The sequence below is a fragment of the Carica papaya genome, chromosome 9 (genome assembly GCF_054855325.1).
Source record: "Carica papaya isolate Zhongbai chromosome 9, ASM5485532v1, whole genome shotgun sequence".
Lineage (NCBI taxonomy): Eukaryota > Viridiplantae > Streptophyta > Magnoliopsida > Brassicales > Caricaceae > Carica > Carica papaya.
Window position 1 is genome coordinate 1,930,654 of NC_142317.1, and position 23,878 is coordinate 1,954,531.

General features: G+C 38.6%; 7 protein-coding genes and 1 long non-coding RNA gene across 10 annotated transcripts; 2 read left to right on the plus strand and 6 right to left on the minus strand.

The window, feature by feature from the left end:
• The first annotated feature begins 645 nt into the window (after positions 1-645).
• On the plus strand, positions 646-2,884 carry LOC110823153 (30S ribosomal protein). Its single transcript, XM_022053475.2, has 5 exons — positions 646-1,233; positions 1,560-1,703; positions 1,814-2,077; positions 2,310-2,418; positions 2,509-2,884. Exons 1-5 carry the CDS (start codon positions 931-933, stop codon positions 2,637-2,639), a joined length of 951 nt encoding a protein of 316 aa, XP_021909167.1. The 5' UTR covers positions 646-930; the 3' UTR covers positions 2,640-2,884.
• Positions 2,791-5,286, minus strand: PTAC15 (plastid transcriptionally active 15). The gene is made up of 2 exons (XM_022053469.2): positions 4,960-5,286; positions 2,791-4,856 (listed from the first exon to the last, which is right to left on the minus strand). Exons 1-2 carry the CDS (start codon positions 5,201-5,203, stop codon positions 3,595-3,597), a joined length of 1,506 nt encoding a protein of 501 aa, XP_021909161.1. The 5' UTR covers positions 5,204-5,286; the 3' UTR covers positions 2,791-3,594.
• Positions 5,287-5,696: 410 nt separating this feature from the next.
• Positions 5,697-9,050, minus strand: LOC110823152 (fantom protein). The gene is made up of 3 exons (XM_022053474.2): positions 7,977-9,050; positions 6,197-6,273; positions 5,697-6,096 (listed from the first exon to the last, which is right to left on the minus strand). The coding sequence occupies exons 1-3, from the start codon at positions 8,853-8,855 to the stop codon at positions 5,967-5,969; spliced, it is 1,086 nt and encodes a 361-aa protein (XP_021909166.2). The 5' UTR covers positions 8,856-9,050; the 3' UTR covers positions 5,697-5,966.
• Positions 9,051-9,387: 337 nt separating this feature from the next.
• Positions 9,388-11,533, minus strand: LOC110823281 (uncharacterized). Its single transcript, XM_088211641.1, has 2 exons — positions 11,042-11,533; positions 9,388-10,219 (listed from the first exon to the last, which is right to left on the minus strand). The coding sequence occupies exons 1-2, from the start codon at positions 11,078-11,080 to the stop codon at positions 9,443-9,445; spliced, it is 816 nt and encodes a 271-aa protein (XP_088067767.1). The 5' UTR covers positions 11,081-11,533; the 3' UTR covers positions 9,388-9,442.
• Positions 11,534-12,103: 570 nt separating this feature from the next.
• LOC110823151 (uncharacterized) lies at positions 12,104-16,771 on the plus strand. Of its 3 annotated transcripts, none has more exons than XM_022053473.2 (8): positions 12,104-12,581; positions 13,053-13,215; positions 13,370-13,546; positions 13,629-13,712; positions 14,067-14,148; positions 14,439-15,586; positions 15,716-15,821; positions 16,043-16,771. In XM_022053473.2, the coding sequence occupies exons 1-6, from the start codon at positions 12,277-12,279 to the stop codon at positions 14,873-14,875; spliced, it is 1,248 nt and encodes a 415-aa protein (XP_021909165.1). In that variant the 5' UTR covers positions 12,104-12,276; the 3' UTR covers positions 14,876-15,586; positions 15,716-15,821; positions 16,043-16,771. The 3 variants fall into 3 exon arrangements, with proteins under 3 accessions (XP_021909165.1, XP_021909164.1, XP_021909163.1); XM_022053472.2 differs by having other exon boundaries at positions 15,945-16,679; XM_022053471.2 differs by having other exon boundaries at positions 15,716-16,679.
• On the minus strand, positions 15,407-16,154 carry LOC148239713 (uncharacterized). Its single transcript, XR_015816417.1, has 2 exons — positions 16,015-16,154; positions 15,407-15,896 (listed from the first exon to the last, which is right to left on the minus strand). It is a non-coding gene; the product is annotated as an uncharacterized LOC148239713 (long non-coding RNA).
• A 1,660-nt stretch (positions 16,772-18,431) lies between the features above and the next one.
• LOC110823353 (60S acidic ribosomal protein family) lies at positions 18,432-19,555 on the minus strand. Its single transcript, XM_022053722.2, has 4 exons — positions 19,338-19,555; positions 19,157-19,258; positions 18,811-19,017; positions 18,432-18,669 (listed from the first exon to the last, which is right to left on the minus strand). The coding sequence occupies exons 2-4, from the start codon at positions 19,223-19,225 to the stop codon at positions 18,616-18,618; spliced, it is 330 nt and encodes a 109-aa protein (XP_021909414.1). The 5' UTR covers positions 19,226-19,258; positions 19,338-19,555; the 3' UTR covers positions 18,432-18,615.
• A 1,543-nt stretch (positions 19,556-21,098) lies between these two features.
• Positions 21,099-22,580, minus strand: TTG1 (Transducin/WD40 repeat-like superfamily protein). The gene has a single exon (XM_022053822.2). It carries the CDS (start codon positions 22,382-22,384, stop codon positions 21,353-21,355), a length of 1,032 nt encoding a protein of 343 aa, XP_021909514.1. The 5' UTR covers positions 22,385-22,580; the 3' UTR covers positions 21,099-21,352.
• Positions 22,581-23,878: the final 1,298 nt, after the last annotated feature.

The following is a 23,878-nucleotide window of genomic DNA, read 5'->3' on the forward strand; positions in this document are numbered from 1 at the left end:
GCAGCAAAAATATCTGGAGGTCTCTGCAGTTAGGCCCATTAAGCCACGTCAGCAAAAAGCAGCCATGGATAGTGCGTTGGTTCGTGGAGATTTTGGTGGTGTAGATTACACGCCCACAGACAGCCTCCGCATTTCGGATATTTTAACGTGGGGACACCTGGCTGTTAGTGGGCCCCACTTGAAGAAGATATTTTCATGGGTGCTCTGAGGAGACAACGTGTTTCATGGATGTCGTAACGACACGTGTCGCATTAAGAGAGGGTGGGTTCGGCTTGTGGTTTTGAAGTTATCAAACGCTATCTTCTTCATTTTTCTTCTGGTTTCTTCCTTTCCCCCGGCCCACTCGCTTCTTCTCTACTCGCCATTTGATTGGATAGCTGCCGAATGGGAACGCATGATTGGCTGCTCGTAATATTGATTTACCAAAATACCCTTGACGGTGATTTTGAAATATAAACGGTCAATTGGTCATGTTCATTGGTGGTGATTGCATGATTTTTAAACCTTACACCTGGCGGCGTCACGAGACGTGGGGGGAAATTTTTGTAATAAAATAAACAATATGAGGTGAAATTATAATTTCACTAAAAAAAATCTAAAAATAGATATTTTGGCGATATTTTGTGGAAATAGCGGAAAAGACTCGGATGAAGAGATTTATGTCTGCAACAACCAGAGGACACTGGTCACTGGTGCAATATGGGAGAAATGGAATTGGAGAAGACGACAGATAGTGGGGACCATCTTCATTCTTCTGCTCTCTCACGTGTTCTTATCCATTTTCTCTCTATCTTTTTCTCTTTCTGCTGAATCAATCCACTGAGAACCAAAACCCCAATTTCCCCCCTTTTTCTTGTTCACTTTCTCTTCAATTTTCCACCATCCAACCACTCCATTATTTGACCAACTAGCTCGTACTCTCCACTGTCAATGGCTACTCTGCTAGCTTCTTCGAAAACCAACTTTCACCACCACAGCCATCTTCCAACACCACCGTCATCCTCATCGCCTCCGTGTTCATCTTCATCCATGTCCATGATGGGTACCGCAAACCCTCAAATTTCGGGTTTATTGCATCTGAAATCTAGTTTCTTGAACCCGTTGAGTAAGAATCTGAGCCATGTCGAACTGGGTTCCTGTAAAAACGGTCGCAGCAAATCGTTTGTGGTCCGGATGTCATGGGATGGTCCGCTTTCTTCCGTCAAATTGATCATTCAAGGCAAAAATCTTGAGGTTTTTCTCTTTAACCTTTCACCCTTTTCTTCTGAAGGATTCCGAATTAGGGAAAGAAATGTGAACTTTAGGTCATTTTGCTTATTGTTCACTGAGGTTTAAAAGGGGTTTAACCGTGTTGTTAGAATTGGTACTTTACCAAAATTCTGGGACAACAATGTTGTTGTTGGATTTTTCTCTAATTTTCAAGAGCTGTTTGATAGTTTTTGTTTAGATTGCTGTAACAAAATTCCTGAAACAACAATGGGGAGCTTGAGTTATATTTAACCATTTATTTCAAACTGAAACTGAGATAAAAAAGAACAACTTTCTTTGCTGTCGAGCAGTTAACAGATACTGTAAAAAGTCATGTTGAAGAGAAGGTCGGAAAGGCTGTTCAGAAACACAGTCATCTTGTGCGGGAGGTTGATGTTAGGTTATCTGTTCGAGGTGGAGAATTTGGGAAGGGTCCCAGGATCCGGAGATGTGAGGTGCTTTTTTCTATTCACTGTTGAACTTTCATGGAGTAGTGGGGAAATAGATTTGTTCTTTTGGTTTGATGCCTGATTGTTATTGTGTTTGTGATTGGTGAATCCTTCAGGTGACTTTGTTTACCAAGAAACATGGAGTTGTTCGTGCAGAAGAAGATGCTGAAACAGTATATGGGAGTATTGACTTAGTATCGTCGATTATACAGAGGAAGTTGAGGAAGATTAAGGAGAAGGAATCTGATCATGGGCGCCACATGAAGGGTTTTAACAGATTGAAAATTAGGGAGCCTGCACCACAGGTAGTTGATGGTGATGAAGATGCAGCACCTCAACAAGAGGAGGAGGAGAAGGAGGAGGAGAACTTTATTGATGAGGTTGAGCCTATTCAATCCTTTCCTTCACTTTACTTGAAATAAGTACTTAGATATCTTGTTTGATTTTCATATATGAAAATAAGAATTGCATTCTTGTCATTACCACCATTTCGGGTTTAATCAACATTTGATGTTTCTGCGTATATCGAGTATAGATGCCATAGGAAAGAAAGAAAGAAAATGAGCCAGATGAGTTCTCGAACCATGCTAACCTTCAGAACTTGTGTTTCAGATTGTACGGACAAAATACTTTGAGATGCCACCTCTGACTGTCTCTGAAGCAATTGAGCAACTGGAAAATGTTGACCATGACTTCTATGGTTTCAGAAATGAAGAGACCGGTATGTCATGATTCACTTCCTGTACGTTCGTGTATTCCTCCAGCATTCTTTTCCAACTAAATTATGAAATTGTTCTTTGCTTTGTTTCAGGGGAAGTGAATATTGTGTACAAAAGAAAATCAGGTGGATATGGTCTGATCATACCCAAAGGTAATGACAGAGCTGAGACACTAGAGCCTGTGCTTGTAGAGCCGGTAAAAGAACCCTCTTTGGCCGAATAATAGAAAGGAAGATCCTGTTTTGAGAATTGAGATGGCTGCAATCTATGTTTCCAATCAATCATCTATAGATTTCTGATGGCAGCAGTGTACATTAAGGCTGATGTATGTGAATCTATGATGAAGCCCTCTATGGGGAATGAGATCAACCAACTTCTAAAATGTATGAACGTATAATTGATGCTTCTTGTGAAGATTAGATACACATATGATAATCTATAAAAGATGAGAGAAAACATTTTGAAGTATATTTAGAATCTATAGGTAAGTTGATATGTGCAGCTTTCCCCTGTCTAGGCAAGTTTCTGCTGGCTTTCTTTTCCGTGTCTCAGTTGATGGTTTCTGTTTGAAAAATGAACTACCCATGCTACCATGGCTTCTATTAATGACGTTTGCCACAGTGAGACCATCTCTTATGAACACTCTCAAAATTAGTCTTTGAGGCTAATCTTTCTTCACCATGTAGATACGCGAGCATATGACAGGTATTGGCAATCAAAATCTTTAGAGAAACTTCGGACTTCGGATTGCAGATGCAGTACTTTGCATCGAAGTCTTTTTTTTTTTTAATTGATATAGATCAATGCTGAGTTTTATAATTCCAATAATAGAACTATTACAATAAGACACCAAGAGGAAATAAAGTGCTCCAGTCTCCACTATGGATGATATCTACTCTGATTCCATCCAAGCTCATCAATACAAGAATTGCCGGCTGCTAGTACTACAGTACTACCACCTGATCTGATTGCCAGAGTTCTTTCTGAGGTTTCCAACTTTGTCATTGACCAACTTATAATCAAGCACACCGCAACAGCTTATGAGACTAGATCAAGAGTCCCTCTGAATCCAATTTGAGCAAGGAGAAATTTTTCTGAAATAGGAAATTAAGAACCAGGAAAATAACCACTGAATAAAAGAAACAAACTTTTTGTAACTTTGCTCCTCATTTGGTTAGTCAATCATGAACAAGAGTTTCTTTGTTCTTGAATCTTTCAGCTGATACTGTTAAAAGTTTGTTGAGTGACATATTTTCTCCTCTAGTCTTTCTCTTTGCTTCATATCTATGCTTGATCCTCCCATCAAGCTTGTAACCAAGAAATGCAGGAAAAACCAAAAGCTCTTCAACTTCCCGACCCATCTCCTCTATCAAGTACTCCATCTTCTCTTGCAAGGAACCATGATTGTACTGCAAAACTTGAGGATGCTTCTTGCTCATGGCGAGAATGTCGGCATAAGACAGTCCATAATCCAAGAAAAGCCCTATCACCTTCTGCATATTCTCACAGCTTGTTCTAGTCATAGCGCCGACTGCCATAGCCAATTCCTTTGTTCTATATTCATACCCAATCTTCACCAAAACTCCAAGCTTATGTGCAAGATTATCTTCCAAAGACAGGGCTAGAAATAGAGGAGCTTTTGTCAAGAACTTGAAAATGTCATTAGAATCCAAGCCACATTGCTTGAGAAACTCTACTCTTGGATGCAATTTACGCTCCTTGCTGGCACTAATCACATTTGGAAACACGAGAATGATCTTGAATATTTGTTGATCACTTAGTCCAGCAAAACACCTGAAGAACTCTACATGGTTCTCCAAATGGCCAAAACTGTAGCTCAAGATTGTAGGAAGCCTCCGCAGCACCGTCCCAGTGCCATTTTCATCTCCCCCACTAAGCTCCAGAAGAAAAGTAACCTTTGGAATCAGCTGAGTTTCAAGATCATAATTAAGGATCAATGGCCGTCTTAAAATTAGGTCAATGCCACCATAAGGCTGCAAGAAATCAATGGTTCTTTGAATATCTCCAAGTGACTTCTTACACAACGCTTTTGATAGATTGACATCGTTGAGAACATAAGCAATCTTTTCTTTAGGAACCCCATGTCGAAGTAGTAGCCTAACCTTTCGGTTAAAACCAGCCAAGAATCTTGCTTCCGTTGCAGTTAACAGGCGTTCGAGCTGCTTTAGCTCAAGCTTTCCTTCCATGTCATCGAGCAGAAATCGTATCAATGGATCAACTTCCTCTGCTGTCAACACATTTGGGCGTTTCATAACCATGCGATAAAGCGCAGTACCCGTGATTCCAAGAGACTGCAAAGAAAGAAGACGGCTCTTTATCTCATCGAAAGAAGATAATTTCAGAGATGGGTTCTTCAAAAGAAGATATTCTGTTTCTTCTTCGTTGATTCCCAGCTCCCGGAACAATGGATAGAGAAAACCTGAGATCCAAAAAGACAACACACTGAAAGCTTCGCATGTACATGAAGTGTTTGATAGTTCGCCTCAAAGAGAAAAAGAAGGAGAGAGCTGGTATCTACCAACCTGTGTCACTTTGAAGATCTGTTAGCGAGTTGAGGCAGCCGCACTGGATAAGAAGATGTTGAGTGGCTCGAACTGGTTTAATCTCAATCGAGGTTGCAGTAGAGAAATTCACGAGAAAGAAGCATTCATGAGTGCCAGATGCTGCTGCATGTGAATAGACCGGAAGCTGGCTTCTGGCTGTTTGCGAGAGGAAGGAAACAGTAGAAGAAGACGAAGACGGAGGACAAAAAGGAATGGCGAACATGGCAATCGATTGTTGTCGAGTACGGGATCGGATTAGGAAGAAGAGAAAACAGAGGAGGAAGACGTCGTGCTCAGTTTTAGAATTTTACTCCACATTGGGCCTTGGCCTGGGCCTGAGCCTTCCAGGGCTGTGCAAAGAAATATGTACTAGAATTTCTAAGGCATTATTCTTATTATTATCACTTATTTGGAACATTACATATTTTAAAAAAATATTCAGAATGGACAGACTCAAACAGGGTTTTCCAAATAGTTAAATGGGAAATACATGTATCAAATGGTTAATTAAACGTATCATAGATATATAAAAGTGTGGTTGGTTTTGTTTGAAGTACACTTGGTTTAGTAGGCTGTTGCCATCTCTAACTTATTAGTAGTACCCATCTCTAATTTGAGTTCAGTAGTGCATCTGCTTATCAGCTTATGCCTGTGTCTCAGGTAAATGCTGATTTTTGTTCCTTCAACCAGCATTTTAACTGTAAGAGATTCGAGGGTAGTATAACCATAGAAATTTCCAATAGAAGAATCAAATGATCATCCATCCAAAAATAAGTATTTACAGTATCATCTACCTTCCACCGCAATGTTATAAATAATTACTCCAAAATGATACAACATAGATTCCCACCATATTGATTGGTCAAAAGAATTTACTTCCTTTGCCCATGGAAGAATTAAGAAGGAAGTGACAGATACTGCAAATCCAAAATGATAATAACTGATATCTTACTTCTTCCAAATCATTACTTCCAAGTGATGATGTATCAGGGCTTTTCCTGCCCCTGGGAACCAATAGGACTATTTTTCCTAAGGTTTGCTCCACCTGTCTTGCTTATACCAATGCCTTTCACAAGCATAACCGATGAGCCTTCCTTTCTTGACTTCCTCGATAACCTGTAAAGGAAGTCAGAAACATGTTCAATGTGAGGAAAAATGTAATGCTTATGGGTTTAACGTGTGTGAGAGAATCCCAGATAATCACAAGTGTACTTGCCTCCTTTTAGCAACTTGGCTAAGATCACTAGGTGTCCTTTTAGTAATTTCTTCCCTTCCCTTATGAGGATTCTGTACCTGCATGAGGAAATAAGTCACTAGATTTTGTTTCGGAAAAACTCAGTGAAAAATTGATAAAAGTCCACTCAATAAAAAAGAACGGAAGGATTCATGAAGATTAGAAGTAAACTCAGCTGTGCAGATGATAAGAAAATTTCGGTTCAAAGAGAGTTCAGTTTAATCAAATATGACACAAAAGAATTCACGAGAAAATGATTTCTAAACAACCCACAATGCAAATAACAGAATCCCTTAAAGATTAGAGTCCATAACAAATAGAGAGAAAATGTAACTTCTCCAATCGATTTTTAGAGCATGTTAATGTCAGATAGGCAATGCAGATAAAAACATATTATGGTAATTGGAATTCGTTATTTGAAGAAATAACTTCAAAACTATGCCAGAAACATGCACAAGAGTGTTCCACGCTTTCATCGGAAGGATGTCAGAACTGTTCATGCCAAATAAGTCAGTTGATTTAGAGTATTTATAATTTTGAGTGACTAAAAGTAATCATATGTATCATCAAATAGGGCTGTTCCATAATTGATGAGGAAGCCAATAATCCATAGTAGTGAAGAAAAAAAGAGAGTGACGAGAACAGTAAGCAAGAGGTCCATATGTGGAACCAGAAAGTAGCTCCACCTTAGCACATTGGCTCACCTGAAAATAAGCCATTAAATTTGATGGAAGGTACCCTAGCTGATAGGAGCTATTACAGCCACCAGAAATGCACAGTAGAACTAAGAAAACCCCTGGCCACAGTTTGACACTTTCATGCTCATATTAGCTAAGGTATGTCACATCACACAAAATTAAAAATTCATTATTGCAAGAGTTGTATTAGGATGTAGTTTTTAGACAATTAACTTTCAGTTTTTCACATAAAATATAGTGTTTTCAACCAGTTCTCCACAAAATCATAACTTTTTTAGTCACATCCACAGTTAATGGTTAAATTTATGATTATTAGCCATGTAATATGTTAGAAGAACCAGCTGTACGGAAGCCAATTCACAACGCAGGAAAATATCACCAATCATGGACCGATGGGAGAAGAACTTCAAACCAAAAACCTCAAGGGTGGCCTACCCCACAGTAGAGAATCACTAGACACACACTGGCATGAAATAACTGATTCCAACATAAAGTAAAGGTACAAACAGATCGCAAACCATATCAAGCCAGACAGACTTTATGATGAAATTTCGATTGGCTTTCAAGGCACAAAAAGGAAGAAGATCTACACTTACAGTAATAGAAGAGAGTTGGCAATTCCTTATAAATTTAAATGCTGGAGTCAAAACAAAGACTGCAATTCTTAATGTCTTTGATCCTCTGGTGTAAATAAGTGCATGCATTCACTCTGTTATATCAGCAGAAACAAATCTAGAAGATCATTTGTTATATATTCAAGAAACTAGACTGTAACCCACACTTGCCAAGCCAACAACAAATGTGATATAACATATCTTAACCATGGAATTCTCAGACCAGATAACAAGACTTCATAGCAGAGACTAAAAAGCTATGCGTATGAAACTGGAAAACAGAAGGGCATTGAAAAGAATGCACTCAGGAAACATAACGTCACAGTCTTGATCAAAACAAAACCATTCAGTAAAATACTACTTACGGTGCTAGATACGTGCCTTATCACTAGAATTCGAACAGCAGAAGGAGAGAGTTAGCAACCAAGAGGCAAAGAAGACCAATCTTACATGAAAATGAAGTTGACTGGAAGGCGAGAAAGACTCCTTTGCTTCATCGGCTTTCCGGGAATGTGACTCCAATTCCGGCGTGGAGAGTTTTGCCTTTTTGCTGCCGCCAACATTATCCTCCGGCATCGTATTATCCTTCCTCTTCTTCTTCCTCCCGAAAACGCGAGACTTACCCTTTTTATCCCTCACTTTCCACACATTCTTCCGCCTGTACACCAACTTATCAGACTTCCACACTGCACAGCTCGTGTCTATAACCGTCACTTCGCTCCTCGAGTAACCTACCAGCTCTTTCTCCCCCTTCTCTTTCTCCTCCTCCACATCCACCTCGCACTCACCAAGGTTACCGTCTCGAGTCGTGTTCTTGGTTCCCCGAGCTCTGTTATTGTCCGAATTATACGACGCCGTAGCCGGCTGAGCACTCTCGTCTTCTCGTACAATACTGGAACCTTTGGGAGGCGAGTCGGGAGGAGGCGGGACAACGCAGAATTTAGGGTTAGTTTGTTTCCTGGAAGACTTTTTGAATGTTGAGGCGCGATTAGATCCACCCATGATGAAGAGCTCCGACAGGACATTGCTCATTACACCGAGCCATTCTCCGTCTTTAGGTTTATGAGTCGGTCGAGTGGAAATCTCCGCCCGATTGAGAGGTAGGTTTGGATCGGAGATCGAGTTAGTCAACTCAGGGGTAGGAGCAGCAGAATCGGAGGCATTGGTGGGAATGGTGGGAGAAAGGGAGGTGTTAGGGTTAGAATAATTGTTGGTGAGGAAATGGTCGAGGCCGAGGCTGTCTCCGGCGGGGAATCCCTTATTCGACCGGAGACGGTCGAGCCAATTTGAACCGCCGGACTTGGTGGCGGAGGAAATAGAGCAGAGCATTGATGAATCGCGGGACAAATCTAAATTTAATCGATACAATGTAGCGATTGCAGAGGAAGAAGCATTATCAATTAGCAGTCTGCAGATTGCAGTGATGGTTAATGGTGGATTAGCCCCGATGGTCACTGTAATTTCAGTAACACGTGTCGCACGCTTGAGCTCTAAGAAGCTGAACTGACTACTGAGTTCTCATACTTCTCAAAGGACTAATGGGGTCGCTTGGTTATTTTTATTTAATAATATATTATTTTCATTTTTTATTAAATTACCTTATAATATATGAATTTCATACCTTTTATTTATATAAAATGCTTAAATATTTAAAATGTAAAAATTGCTACCCATTTAAGAATATAAATTTGTAAGTAATATTTTCTAAAAATCGAACCAGTCATAAACATAATAATTTTGTTATTTTTTTATTATTATATTATGATAATAATATACTTAATTATATTATTTAAAAATCCAACTAGTCATAGTCATAAAAAAAATTTGTATATACAAATCATAAACAACATATAAACTTCAACACTTAAAACCACTTGAATCAAATCAGTGTATGTTCACCCGTTTGCACTGAATTCCTAAAAACTAAAACTCTGGTTCATCCTACCGAAAACTTTTTGTCGCTTGTCAGCCAGAATTCGAATGCTATTACTAGGACCTGAAACATTCATACCGTTTGAAAGTTTCAATGTGGAAGGTGAAGATATCTGTGACTCCATACACGACAATGAGTTCAATGGCTTCACAATTGCAGGCCTGCATTTCTTCTTACTCGGAACTGGCGGGATTTTGCAAATTCGCGGAGGAGGAGGGTTTTTCCACTTTGGAAGCGGCCCAGCATCTAGCAGCGTCTGGAGAAGTGGACCGGCATCCATTACAGCCTGCAAGAGCTTCCCCTTTTCAGGCAAAGGTCTTCCCTTGCTAGCATTGTCCATTGCAACGCCACATGGTTCAGTTTTGGTCATTGATTTAGACACAAAACAAAGATTGTTTGGCTGATTAACAAAACCCGAATCAGCCATGTTAATGTTGTCGAATAAGGAATCAACAGGAGAGAAACCGGGTGAATGGGACAAACTGTTGGATTCTGTAATGCTGGAGTTGGCTTTTGCAGGTTGGACATGGGGAAGAATTGGATTGACTAAGTCAGTTGGGTCAGCAGAAGACATAAACTTGTTGAGAAGTTTCTGCAGCTGATGTCTTGCTTCATCTCTTTCTTTGCAAGTAATGTTTACGAGACTGAATAAATGCCTCAACTGCTCATTGTGTCTAATTGCTTCCTCATCCGCCTTCTTCTTCACAGACTCTAGTTGAAAAGTAGTGTATTCAAGCTTCTGCCTGAGTTCATCAATATCCTATCAATCCAAAAACCAGATCATTTTAATACCAGCGGAATCTTTTCTCCGGTGATTTCCTCTGTACAATTCCTACTTTACGATAGAAATGATTCCAGACCCGTAGCCATCTAGTACGAATACACTCAAGATGTTTTGAACAAAACTAGTTCAGTTTAAACTACAAAACTTTATACGTGTTTGTGTATGTAGAAATGATACGACAATCATAGGATTTGTAACAAATAATTGAGATAATGAATGGAATGACAATATAAACTTTTAATACCACTCGTGATCTTCATCATTTGTAGTAATGAAATTGAAAGAGATTAAAAGAGAAGAATACGAAGGAAAGAGCCGAATTGCCTCCTTGTGGGTTCAAAGAGGAACTAAATCAACATTTTAATATCAACTCACAGACCATGAAGACTGGAGATGAACACCTGTTTCAGAACCCAGATTTTCATAATCGAAGATTACATCAATTCTGTAAATAGTGATTATAATGGATGTATACTATCGTATATGCATGTATCAGAAAGGGAATTCAGTCTTATCAAGAGAAGGGCACTCAGGAGGGAAACAGAGGATCATATACCAATAATCAAAATGAAGAAAAACAGCAAAGAATTCGGAGAACCCAGAACAGAAATGTGCTATATCAGTGAAAGAGATGACAACATCTATGAATCTCAGTGAATTGAAACAATAAAAAGTGTAAACAAAAACTAACGAAAAGAATAAAGAAGCAATGGATATAATCACCATTAATGACTGCAGTATCGGACAGTGTTAAAATAAACAAATCAAATATAGAAACTGGTACAGAAATGAACCCACCTCCGGATAACTCCAATTAACAAAACTCAAATCCTCCATTTGTTGATTCGTCCTCTAGCAAAGAAGAATAAGAAGAAACAGACCAAGGAGAGAAAACCAGAAAACAAAAACAGAGATAAAACAACCTGCAAGTCCTGTATAGAGCAATGGAAAACACACACACACACACATATATATACAGATATTTATGTACGAGTAGAGAGCGAGAGAGAGAGAGACGGAGAGGGAGGGAGAGAGAGAGAGAGAGGGGGGGTTGTTTCTCAGGAAACTTGAGAAAACCAGTAGACAGCAAATTAAGGATTTTGCCGGAAGAAAAAACTTTCCAATTAGCAAAAAACCGAGATCCCATTTTCTTCTCTCTCTGTAATATTCACTTTCCCGCTCTTTCAGGGCTCTTTCCTTCTTTCCTAAAATAACTCAACCCTCCCCTTGTGGTTGTATATACATATACATTATATGTATACTCTATACATATATGTAAGGAATAGTCAATGAGGTTTATGGGAGCTTTTAATTTTTTTTACGCGGTTTTCTGTTGCAGGGTTGCATCAAAGGTAAGTTTCCATAAACGAAGTCCATCATCTTCCATATATAATCAATTCAGACTTCGTAATGACAGGCTACGGCATACAGGGTTCTTCGTCCTCGTTTTAACGAAAGACGAAACAAAAATCGATTGCAATCAGCAAGGCTACAATTTGAATTTGGGCCATCGATGTAAGCCCATAATGAACTGGGCCGAAGCAATGAAATGGGCCCAGTTGTTTCACATGGCCCAAATTATATATCTGTACATTAAAATAAATATATATATATATATTTCTTAGAACAATATTTAAAATATATTTTAAAAAATCTATTGCTATTTTTATTTTATTATTAACTAAGAATATAATATTCTAAACACAATATATAAAAGTTAAAATAATTAGTGAGATTAAATTATAAATAAGTCAAACAAGGGTACAATTGTAACTTGATCTTTTCGTATTCGGCAAGCAACAAAACGGCGTCGTTACATTTAAATGCTGCTACTCCACTCACCTCTGATCTTCTACTCACATTTCTGTCTTCTTCTACGTTTGCCGCCATTGTTCCTCGTTATATTTCTTCTTCTCCACTTCGTCTTCGTCGCAAACGCTTCCCTGCTATTTACTCTGATGCCACAAATTATGCCTTTTTCGTGTCGACATCCGATTATGAAAAATTAGTCATTGGCTTGTTTTGGTGGGGCCATGGCTTTAATTGAGGCCGCCATTGGAGGACTGTGTGCAGTGTGTATATCTTTTCTTGTCGGTTTGATAATAGGGTGGACATGGAAACCAAGATGGGAATGGTTCTGGAGGGATGTGCCCATCTTTAATTCAGCCGCTGATTCTTCTAATTTGGCTATACCGGCCTCACTTTCCACGAAGGATTTAGGATCGAGCTCTGCTCCTTGCTTGAATTCCTCCGGGCCTGCAACTTTCCCGTCATGGGTCATCGGAGAGAGAGACACAAAGACAACTCCTTTACCTGCTAGCAAAAATGATGATTGCAGGTTATTGAGCTGAACACTTTTCTTATTATACCCTCTAGAATTTCATAATGTTTCAAAGTTTGTTCCTTGTTTGTTAATTTTCCCCATGTACAATATCTGGTTGCGGAATTCAATTTGTTTTTTGCTTACGTTTTGCACCATGAAGTGATCGTCATGGGATTTCATAAGCAATTATGGAAACTGCTAAGGATATTGGAAAATAAAATTATTAGAAGTTACCTTCTTCACCCCCTAACCCCCAAAAAGAAAAAGAAAAGAACTGTTACAATTGGATAATTCTTGCATTTTCGTATGTTCTTATCTTGATAAGATGGGATTTAATTAGTATAATTTGTGAGATATAGTTGTCCTTGGCTCCTAGCCCTGTCGTGAACAAAAATCTTCTGTTTATATGTCTTCCGTGAAATGTGTTTTTGCCTAGTGAGATTGGGAGTGAGACGTGTTAGCTCATAAGATGTGTTGTTTGTTTAGTAAATCTCAGCTCAATGAAGGGCAACCTAATGTTGTGAAGGAGGAAGATTTACAGTATTTAATCCAGCTTGTAAAGATGAAAGGTGGAGGTCCTCCTTGGATACACATGATGCATCGTGTCATGCCGAATATGAGCTATCAAGCATGGTGGAGAGATCCCAAGGTTAGGTTTTCTTGCATAGTTTGTTGGTCCCCTTATTCTTTTAACTTCAATCAGTATATTGATAATTGATGTCTTCATTCACATTCTGGAGTTTTAGTCATTCAGATGTTGTTTTTTGCTCTCTGATTTTGATTTATTTATTGGCCCTGTTAAGAATGGTCCTTGTCAATATCGAAGTAGAACTGTGTTTGAGAATGCCGCACCGGAGTTGGTGAGGGACTTTTTCTGGGATGACGAGTTCAGACCAAAGTGGGATAACATGCTTGCATCTTCTACAACCATAGAAGAATGTCCCAACACAGGAAACATGGTAGTGCAATGGATACGTAAGGTGAGCCTTTTCTACATTTATTTTGGTGGAGTGGTTGATGTAGGTTTTGAATGCTTATCTTTTGCAATGCTTGGTGATGCAGTTCCCGATTTTCTGTAGTGATAGAGAATACATTATAAGTCGACGAATATGGGAGTTGGGAAGATCTTTCTATTGCGTGACCAAGGTAGGAAGAAATCTAATTTACTGTTTATATGTTTTGACCTATCTGATAGCTTACAAATGGAAAATCTACTTCGACATTAATGGAATGAATCCCTGTGGTTAGAGTATTAATGTTTTCATCGAGGATTTACTAGGTTAATTTGCCCCTTAACTTTTTAGCACGTGATATATAAAGGTTTGAACACATGTAACTTATAAGGAGAAGCACGGAGGTAATCACTTTGGAATTGGAGAAGCATTTGAAGTGAAAAAGGAACGTGAACAATAAGAAAGGAAATAAATTTATTGCTTATGCCTTGCTTATTTGGTGTAACCAAATGATATGATTTGCCATTTTCATTCTTCAATTTTTCAGGGAGTGCCCTATGCTTCTATTTCAAGCCGCAATGGAACAAAACGAGTTGACCTATACTACTCAAGTTGGTGCATTCGAGCAGGTAACTTCTATTTTCAGTTAGTTATATTTGAGTGTTAATGTTGTGCAAGTGTAAAATAATCAAACAATGAAGAACAGAAAAAATATGGCTTGCAAGATCTGTTTGCTCAGTCTATATTCTGTAAGAGAGATGCCATCCACCCTCTCTTCTATCTATTATAACAATTAGTCTTTTCAAAAGGAGCAGGCATCGTAGAGTACTGTTTTTTTAGATTAGTAGTCAATTTTCTGGTTTGTCTTTAAATCAATTAAAATAAACTAACAAATGGTAAAATTCCCTGTGATAACTAGTGGAATCGAGAAGTGGTGATGGCCAAATGACAGCATGTGAGGTGTTACTTTTCCATCATGAAGATATGGGAATCCCGAGGGAACTTGCAAAGCTTGGAATACGGCAAGGGATGTGGGGAGCAGTCAAGAAAATTGAGCCTGGCTTACGCACCTACCAGAAAGAAAGATCATCTGGAGCACCCCTCTCTCCATCTGTTCTTATGGCTCAAATCACTACCAAAATAAACGTGGAATCTCTTATCTCAACAGGCTGCACAAGAAATTTATCGGAGGAAGAAGTGTCAACAGCTGACAAGCCACCGGGGAGGAACATACCAAAGCTCATAATTTTTGGCGCAGCTGTTATCCTTGCTTGTAGTCTTGACAGAGGGTTATTGACGAAGGTGTTTACATTTGGTGCTGCCAGAAGCTTTGCCAATATGGGAAGAAGATTATGATTTATGTGCTGAAGATCAATTTAGGGATGTTGACTGTTTAGTAGCTCGCCTTTTGTGTAATTGAGCAGTTTCTTTTTCCTTTTCTTTTCTAGTATTAAGCAGAGAGGTGACTGTTACTTACCATTCTGCGGACACTGAAGTTTCTGATCTGTCCTCTGATACTAAATTCTTTGGACAACAGAACTGCCACGGCAAGCAGCCACGTTCATTTGATTAAGCGAATACACAACTCTGTATACCTGAAGCTCAAAGTTTCTTCCTAAGGTATTCCCTGAGCTGAAAGAATGCAGTAGCATGTGTTTGTTACGTGCTGACTGCTCTGAGTCTCTTCTCATGTTGCCTTAGAAAGTGGGTATGCAGTTTGCTCATATTCAAGTTCTGCCATTTTGCGCATTTAAGAAAATGAGCTTCGTCATCCTAACCGTGTTTTCTTATGAAATTGCTATTGGGGCTTATAACAGCAGGCTTGGAACTGATATATATAAGTTTCCTTACTTTTGATGCTATGCAAGATTTTGGATAATTACACCATTTGCAGCAGATTAGACGATTATTTTATAAAATTCAAGGCTCCATCTAATGTGAGCATGGGTTGCAAAGCTATGCAACACTTTGGATAATTACACTGTTTGGAGCAGATTAGCTGCCAAGCAAAAGCAAGAAAACTCGAGATTTGTGGATAAGAACTTCAAGGCGTCATGCCACTTTGAGGTAATGTTTTTTATCCTTGTTCCCTATCACATACAAAAACAATTATGATTTCTATAGAAAGTTGACTTATGTTTCTGAGATCCATACTCAAGTGAGTATATTTCTGTGTTCTGCCGGCTGTTCATGCAGTCCACTGGTTTTCATGCAACCACCACAGAGGCGGCTGGCAATGTCAGTGGCCAACAAAAGTTTCAAAAGAGTGCAACCCATCAAACTGTGGTGCTAACTTTGGCAAGTGAGTGTTCTTCATTTTCTTCTTTTGGTTTGCCAGGATATGCTGCAGATATTCCGTCATCCCACCTGCAGCTTCCTGGACAGATGAAATCATATCTTCTGTTAAAATTTTTAATTAAACCAGGAATAGAAAGAAATACCAGCATAGGCGTGCTGGAAAATGCTTCATCATGATTTGAAGATAATCTAATTACCTCGGTTATGTTGTGGTTTCTGTCAAAGAAATAAATCCCAATTGCAGCAACTAGAAGGTAGTCGTAGCCATATGAGCCGCACCTTGGATAGCTCAATGATTGATCTTTAAAAGGTTCCAACAGACAAGATGAAGACAGTAAAAGCTAAGCCAAGGAAAGTAAAGATACCTTGGTGGTCAAGAGAAGTAAAGAATGGTGTGAAGACAAGGACAAATTTTATCACCAAGGAAATGCAAATGTAAGTATATTAAATATGTTTATATGTATATGTGGATGAATATTTGGATGTCAGGAAGATGAGGCTAGAGGGTAGCAGGATAATGTTAACTGGCAAATGATATGAAGATGATGTGGGAGAGGGTTTTAAGAGAATAACAAGCAGGACACGTCATGAGCAGCGCGCTCACCACACAAGCCAACCTTTTTCTCTTATCTTCTTCACCGTCACCGTGGATCAAATTGAAGTCGCAGCCATTTTTTGCTCGACAGCTCTCTGTAAATCTCATCACATGGTCATGTCCACATGGTCACCACATGGCTTCATGTGTGACTAATCACACGTAACAGTTCCTTCTAATCGGACTGCTAGCAGACCATGTGGAGGTGGAAAATGAGCCGTTTGTGCTTTCCCTACGGCATCAATTTATCAACTTGCGTTTCAACAACTGCTTAGTTGCATAGTTGATACATCTCTTTCTCCATAAATTACGCGTACTTATCTAAAAATTTATTTATAATATATTGAAATTATTGTCTACTTACCACCTAAAATACTAATTAATATACAAAATTACCCCCCCAAAAAAAAATTATCAACTTATTTATGATCTTAATGTTGAAATACAATGGAACCCCAAAAAATTGGCTATGGTATCTTATTTACAAGATCATTGCAATTTATTCAGTGAGAAAATTTCGACCAGTTACAATGAAAAGACAAGTAGATAAAAAAATCTTCAAGAAGGAATTATTGTCTCAAAACAGTATACTCCGTCCAACTCCGGAGCAAACCTCGGCGTTCTACGTCGTTCCCGAGGAGAAGCAGATTTCTTGCAATCGGAATTTTTGGAGGAGGGCGGCGGCGATGACGACTTGTGGTCTGTGGATGGGTTTGAGGAATCGACGGAGGATGGCTTGGAGGTCTGCGACTGCGAAGAATCCCATGAAAGCTTGAGGCTGCGAGCGTAGAATTCAGGAGAGAAAGCGTCGAACGAGCTGAAAATTGACATCATTTTGTTATACAAATAATGATCAGAAACGTTGGTGGGTTTTGACTGCTGCAAGCTTTGCTTGGATAAGGATGGGGGGCTTCACTTACATGTATATATATATATATATATATACACACACATTTACACATGTAATGAATGGATAGAATGATCTGGAAGATTTGTTGTGAGTGTAAGATTGGAGGAAGTCCGCGTAAAAGGATCAAGAAACATGTACCAGAAACATCGGGAACGTGGCTTGTTGTTAGAGGACCTTCATTACCTGTTCTGTCCCGTAATTTCCTCTATAATTTCTGGTTGATTTTACGTGTTAAGTGACAAAACCTTCTTCTCTAAATACACTGGATACATCCTATATCTATATAATCATATAACAAAGAAAATTTTTATTTGCATAAATGATGTATTCCAATTTGGAACGAAACCATAATTTTTTTTTTTACCCTTTGAATTATTCTACCAGATCAATCGCTTAAGATCTGTAGTCTCTGTTCAGACCCAATAAACTCGTTGAGAAACCGTTCTGAAATTAGAATGGTTCTGATCTAGTCATGGCTTATTATACGATACGTTTGATAACAATCAAGTGATATTATATACTCCACCAAAACTAGTATATTTTCCGACATTAAGCAAGAATTAAAACTGAAATCGGAAATCTAAACACAGATATAGATAATCACTGGGCCAAAACCCATAATTTACATTCGTCATAGCCATTGGCAATTATGCCTCCTCCAAAAATTTTTTGTGGCCACAAATTTTTACTTTCTTCACATTAGAAAGTAGAGGTCTTGTTTCTTATTTGAGATTGGCAATCAGAACCATTGATGCTCGCCTTACAAATTTATTACTTTTCTCCTACTAATTCATCCGTACTGAAATCATTCTAGGGTTTGTTCAACTAACAAATATATATATATATATAAGTGCGTATAAGCATAGTACATACATGCAGTAACGATTAAATAAAGAACAGAAACCAACAAATTCAAATGCTGCTGTGGCGTTGGGATGAGTCCTAACGTTTAGAATTAGAATTACAATACAAATTCCTGCACCTATTCTACCTTGGTTTTGAAAGGATGAAAAGTTTATATATATTCTACCTTAGTTGTGTGTATATATATATATATATATGTTATATAAAAGTTAAAAGTAGAAATTCAATTGGGTCGAGAGTGAAAATAGAAACAAGAAGCAAATGGTACATATAATTAATCCAAGAACCAAATAAAAAATTATCTAACTTGTGTAAACGGATCAAAACTGATTGAAATTCATGTTACAAACCCTAAACTCTCAACAATTCTTAACAAAATTAGAATTCCCAATCAAGCCAGACGTAAAGACAATACCAAAATGCTAAAGTCTAGTCGAAGAGACTGAAACCCATATCGTCGTCACTCTCCTCCTTGGGCTCCTCCTGTAAAACACCACAATTCAAGCACGACAAACATCAAACATCTCACCAATGAACTAGGAAAGCAATTCACCGACAACCTCTGCTAACCCAAAAAGAAAAAACGAAATAACACGTAAACGAGGTGACCAGTGAGAATCATACCTTCTTCTCCTCCGCAGCAGGGGCGGCCGGGGCGCTGGCGCCCGAAGCAGGGGCGGAAACGGCACCAGGTGCAGCAACGCCGCCAGAACCGACGTTCACCATGAGTTCTTCAATGTTCTTCTTCTCAGCCAACTTCGCAAAAAGGATTGGCCAGAATGACTCCACCGTCAAATTCGCCGCATTGATCAATTTGGAAATCTTCTCAGACTGTTTCCCATTCACCATCCAAAACCCAGGAGATTTCAGATCGAGAGATAAAAAGCTCGTTAGAATGAAATCAATCAATGCATCATCGTGTAAATGTATATCCAAAGATTTGGACGTTGCTAAAGAGAAATGAGATTACGGTAATTGCAATCCCGTCATCGAGTAAGATGAGGGAAGCGTAGGTACAAGCGAGTTCTGCAGCTGCCATTGAAGCTCAGACGCAATATCACTGCCGAAGTACCTGAATAACGAACACCCAAACTGAGGAATTGAAAGCCAACACAATCAGAATAAAGAAGAGAAGAGAAGAGGAAATATACCCAAGAAAGCTGCAAAAGAGAGAGGAAATTGCGTTAGAAGAAGCGAGGGTTTTTATGAACAGCAGCTTTATACCTCGAGGATTAGGGTTTTGGCGTTTCCACGTGTTGATTGAAGGACGAAATTCGGGCCGGGTCGGGTAATGTGTAGGTCTATATTGAATCCGGGTGTGAGGCTGTTCGGCCGAATATACATTAGAGATTACATGTTCATAAGCTGATAACCAGGCCCTTTTTTAACTTTTTATTTTTTTATTTAGATTTTATTAAAGCTAATATTTATAATTACTAATATCTTCCTAAAATTTAGTTTCACAAATATATATTTAGAAAAATATATTTATTTTCATAAATATAAATATATATATATAACAAATAAAAGTAAAAGTTTAAATAAAATAAACGTTATAATTTCAAATTTGCATCATGTGAATATTTTTTATTAGCTTTCAATCATTAGATTCAATATCAGAACTTTATAGAAAAAAATCGACAGAAAATAAATCAGTGAGAAGAGAGACATATAACAAGATCATTCAAACATAAAGTAAAATTGACAGGCAATTTAAACCTGTAATTTCGAGGAAGAGATCGTCATTCAAACTATCAAATTATAACGTAACACATAGATGAGAGAACTTAAAACATGATTATCCGATTTAAAAGATAGCAGAGATAACCTGTAAGCTGAAATTAGCTCATAAAAAACCAGACTTCCCAACTGTGCTTCACCAAAAAGAGTAAAAGAATCATTAGCCAACTTCTGGGTTGTGACTGTGGAGAGGCAATTCTCAGAATCCGAAATAGACAGCAATTCAGGGTGCTTTCCGGTAAGGTCAAAAAGATGGAGTGGCATTAGGAGGATTTTACCAAAGGGTAACCATCAGTCTTACACATAACACATTTCATTCAACAAGTTGACAATGGTAATAACCCATTTTCCCAAGTTTGTTTGGCACCCAGTAGGTTCTATTCCCTAGTATACAAAATCAATGAAAGAATTCAAAGTTCCTGTTTGGTCAAGTAGAGTGAAAGCTAGATCCAATAAACAGAAGAATCATAGTCAAAACATGCTATCTAACAATTCACATGATCTCTTGTAAGAGACTAATCCCGTGTGATTCGTCAAAGATGACAGCCAAACCCACACCTCTAACTGGTGTTTTAGTGGCAATTCCCACCTAGTTGCTGCCATTGTCCATCGAGACAGTCTACCCAAATTAAACTTGAGCCAAAATGCAATGACGTAGTTGAAACAAGAATCCAAACAAAAATATGTGAAACAATTAGAGGATGGAACTAGTTATGAAAGGAAGGTAGTACAAGAAACTACTATATCTTGTGAGGCAACAGATTGAAAAGGAAAACTGGTGAGTCTGGTAAATCATCACCCGGAGACACTTAAAGAAGTGGACTTAATTATTCAATCCGGTAATAAAGTCATAGCTGGGTAAATTTCTCACCATATGTACACTACAAAGTTACAGGAGATTCAGTTGTTACAAGCAGAAGAGGCTAACCATTTAGTAACCTCTAGCAAGATTCAAATGTTTTAGGCTCTGCCGCCATGATTTCTTCAAAAACAATGTCAGAAAGGGTTAAATTCCATATCGGAACAAGCATAATATAAGAAATATTTGTTCACTTACTAAGCCATGAGAATTGAGATATTCTAACTCAATCATAAAACAACAGAAACAAAAAGTTGCATCCCTTGTTTTGCACAACCTGATTTTGGCTAAAAACTCCATTAGAGAACATATATAAGACCATAAAACTCATTCGCAAGCTATATATCTTAACTCAGTAAACACTAATTCTAGTATGCTGACAAGAAATTCAATTGAGACTTTGAGCAGGCCAGCACAGGGAGACCTTAACTGCAAGCAACTCCCAGTACAGATCTACTTTTCCTACAGAAAACGGATAGATATACAATCATGTTTATCTGGCTACCTAACATCTAACTACTAATACAATCAAGCAAGGTGCGATTTTAATTAACACAAATTCGGACCTTAAACTTTCAACAACTGCATCTTGTTAGCAAAAGCAATGGCGATCCAATCAGGCTGAGCTGCAGACCACTGCAGCTGGTTAATCTCGGACCCAGAAGAGTACATGGACATTGGGTCGATCCCATTGGGTCCAGCCACCGTCGGCAGCTCCCAAATAAGCGCCTGCGTGTCATCGCCAGCGGAGCAAATGTGTCTGCAGCTCTGCGGAGCCCAAGCAATAGCGTTAACACTCGCGTGATGCCTCTCCAACTCAGCTACCGGCATGGTTGGGGAGCGAATATCCAGAATCACAACTTTGTTGCTGTCCATCAAAATGGTCGCCATGTACCTCAAATCCTGCTTGTTCCAAGCCAATCTAAGCAAAGGGGTATCAGGTTGCGGGCTCTCGTAGATAATGGTGGAATGCTCTTTGTCTCTCAAATCGAAAATTCTGACAGACCCATCGGCGGATACGGAGGCGAAGACCCTGGCTTCGCCCCAAGCGATGTCGTACACCTCCTTATCATGAGCTATGAGCTGCGTTTCCACCGCGCCCTTCTCGATATCCCAGATGGTGCAGGTGGTGTCGATGCTCGAAGTCCCGATTCTCCGGGGCTCCACCTCGTTCCAATCGAAGGAGGTCAACGGAGCGCAGAACTCGCTTGTTTTGCTGTTGTTGAGGACAGACACGGGTTCCACCGACGAATCGCGGATCTCCCATAGCCGAAGAAAGTCGCCAGAGGACGCAAGCAGATCGGATGAGGATTTAAGAAGCGAGGAGGGAGCATTTGGGTGGAACATCAGCTTGGTAGGCGGGTACGGATGCTCGAAGGAGAGAGTGGGTTGTGTTCTAATTGAGAATGTTTCCGGGTCGAAAATGAGGATGTCGACCCGATTTGTAAAATCCTCAATGAAACTCCCGACGGCAATGCGTTGCGGGTGGTGGTGGTGATGGTGGATAGAAGAAAAGGACATGGCGTAGAGAGGGTATGGGGATTCGTATGTGATGCAGTTATCTGATCCCAGGTGGGACTCTTGAGTTGAGTTCTCCATCCTTATGGGTAGTGAGTTAAACCTTTCTGCAATACGAAAATAAACGAAGAATAACAAAAAAAAGGAAGAAGAAGAAGAACAAAATAAGAGATGGCTGAAGGAGAAGGAATTAGTTGACTGGTAGGAAGTTCATGGAAGTTCTTGGGCCTTTGACAGGAAGATAATCAGAAAGGGGAAATCCTGAGGGGGATGAGAAATGCTATAGTACGTGCGTCTTCATTGGACGTATGTTATATTACCAAATCACCAACCGTCAATTTTGTTGTGAAGAAGTATATACTATCAAACTTAAATTTTTCGTGGGAGGAAAAAAATTGCTTATATTTTTTAATTTTTACTTAGATATAATTAATTTCCTTTCAACTAAAAATTGTGAAAATTAATATTTATAACAAGTTTAATAATTATTGAAAAGCTAAAAGTTTAATATATAGTTATGCCTATATATTATTTTTATTATACAAATAAGAAAAGTAATATCTAAATTTTTTTGATGTGACAAGGTGTATAAAGATATAATATTTCTATAAAGAACTAAGATACCCGAAAGTTAGATAGGGTGGTATTTATGTAAGGATTATATTGACCTTAATTTTTATGAAATACAAATATTCATTGAATGATAAGAAAATAGTATTTACTACGAGTATTCAAATTTGTACGTTTTATTATCTTATATATCAAATACACCAAACAGAATAATTAATGTCTCATTCGTATTATTTATTATGTTATTATGGATAGATTAAGATTAAAAGATTTTCAAATTAGAAATATACTTATTTTGTATGAGACAAGCCAATAAAATGAACTAAACGAGTTTGGCACCATGAATTTTGTATCGCGCACATCATTTAGTGGGTTCTAGCTATAAGGTTATATAAGAGGGAATGAATAAATAGAATACGAAAGAAAAATAAATAAATAAAAAGGGATGGAATTCCATTTGTACTGTATCTGAAATGTATTTTGGATATTTCCACCCTTGAACCCAAGACTTTTTTCTTTCAATCAAGTAATTTAACATTTCAAATATGTATGAACTATTAACATTCTCTTTAAACGAGAGGAACCACAGCATGAACACATAAAAAATAAAAGAAGAGGAAGGATAATTGATTTTTTTCTCGACGAGCGAAATGAGAACAGCCTAAACTGTGAAAACGGGGTTGTGGGAGAGCAATAAAAGCGTCGTGCTACTAGGCGAAACGGTGGAGTGCTGCACCCTAGATGGTGAGAGTCCAGTAGCCCAAAACATCACTAGCTTATGCTCTGACCCAAGTAGCATGGGACACATGGAATTCCATGTGAATTAGCAAGGACAACCTTGTAAGGTTAAATACTCATGGGTGATTGATAGCGAAGTAGTACCGTGAGAGAAGGGTAAAAAGAACCTCCATCGGGAAGTGAAATAAAACATGAAACCGTAAACTCCCAAGCAGTGGGAGGAGTCCAAAGCTATGACCGCATGCCTGTTAAAGAATGAGTCAACGA

What these genes read in the sequence shown, in the direction of transcription:
- LOC110823281 (XM_088211641.1), bottom strand. Translation starts at nt 11,080, where the DNA reads ATGGAGGATTTGAGTTTTGTTAATTGGAGTTATCCGGAG. An exon ending in TTAATTGGAGTTATCCGGAG is followed by an intron (nt 10,220 to 11,041) that starts GTGGGTTCATTT and finishes TTGGATTGATAG; the next exon opens with GATATTGATGAACTCAGGCA.
- PTAC15 (XM_022053469.2), bottom strand. Translation starts at nt 5,203, where the DNA reads ATGTTCGCCATTCCTTTTTGTCCTCCGTCTTCGTCTTCTTCTACTGTT. An exon ending in AGATCTTCAAAGTGACACAG is followed by an intron (nt 4,857 to 4,959) that starts GTTGGTAGATAC and finishes TTTGGATCTCAG; the next exon opens with GTTTTCTCTATCCATTGTTC.
- LOC110823152 (XM_022053474.2), bottom strand. Translation starts at nt 8,855, where the DNA reads ATGCTCTGCTCTATTTCCTCCGCCACCAAGTCCGGCGGTTCAAATTGG. An exon ending in CCAGTCAACTTCATTTTCAT is followed by an intron (nt 6,274 to 7,976) that starts GTAAGATTGGTC and finishes TTCCTCATGCAG; the next exon opens with GTACAGAATCCTCATAAGGG. An exon ending in AGCCAAGTTGCTAAAAGGAG is followed by an intron (nt 6,097 to 6,196) that starts GCAAGTACACTT and finishes CTTCCTTTACAG; the next exon opens with GTTATCGAGGAAGTCAAGAA.
- LOC110823353 (XM_022053722.2), bottom strand. Translation starts at nt 19,225, where the DNA reads ATGGCAGCTGCAGAACTCGCTTGTACCTACGCTTCCCTCATCTTACTC. An exon ending in ATGACGGGATTGCAATTACC is followed by an intron (nt 19,018 to 19,156) that starts GTAATCTCATTT and finishes AATGGGAAACAG; the next exon opens with TCTGAGAAGATTTCCAAATT. An exon ending in CTGCTGCGGAGGAGAAGAAG is followed by an intron (nt 18,670 to 18,810) that starts GTATGATTCTCA and finishes GGTGTTTTACAG; the next exon opens with GAGGAGCCCAAGGAGGAGAG.
- LOC110823151 (XM_022053473.2), top strand. Translation starts at nt 12,277, where the DNA reads ATGGCTTTAATTGAGGCCGCCATTGGAGGACTGTGTGCAGTGTGTATA. An exon ending in CATGGTGGAGAGATCCCAAG is followed by an intron (nt 13,216 to 13,369) that starts GTTAGGTTTTCT and finishes GGCCCTGTTAAG; the next exon opens with AATGGTCCTTGTCAATATCG. An exon ending in CTTTCTATTGCGTGACCAAG is followed by an intron (nt 13,713 to 14,066) that starts GTAGGAAGAAAT and finishes TCAATTTTTCAG; the next exon opens with GGAGTGCCCTATGCTTCTAT.
- TTG1 (XM_022053822.2), bottom strand. Translation starts at nt 22,384, where the DNA reads ATGGAGAACTCAACTCAAGAGTCCCACCTGGGATCAGATAACTGCATC.
- LOC110823153 (XM_022053475.2), top strand. Translation starts at nt 931, where the DNA reads ATGGCTACTCTGCTAGCTTCTTCGAAAACCAACTTTCACCACCACAGC. An exon ending in TTCAAGGCAAAAATCTTGAG is followed by an intron (nt 1,234 to 1,559) that starts GTTTTTCTCTTT and finishes GCTGTCGAGCAG; the next exon opens with TTAACAGATACTGTAAAAAG. An exon ending in AGGAGAACTTTATTGATGAG is followed by an intron (nt 2,078 to 2,309) that starts GTTGAGCCTATT and finishes CTTGTGTTTCAG; the next exon opens with ATTGTACGGACAAAATACTT.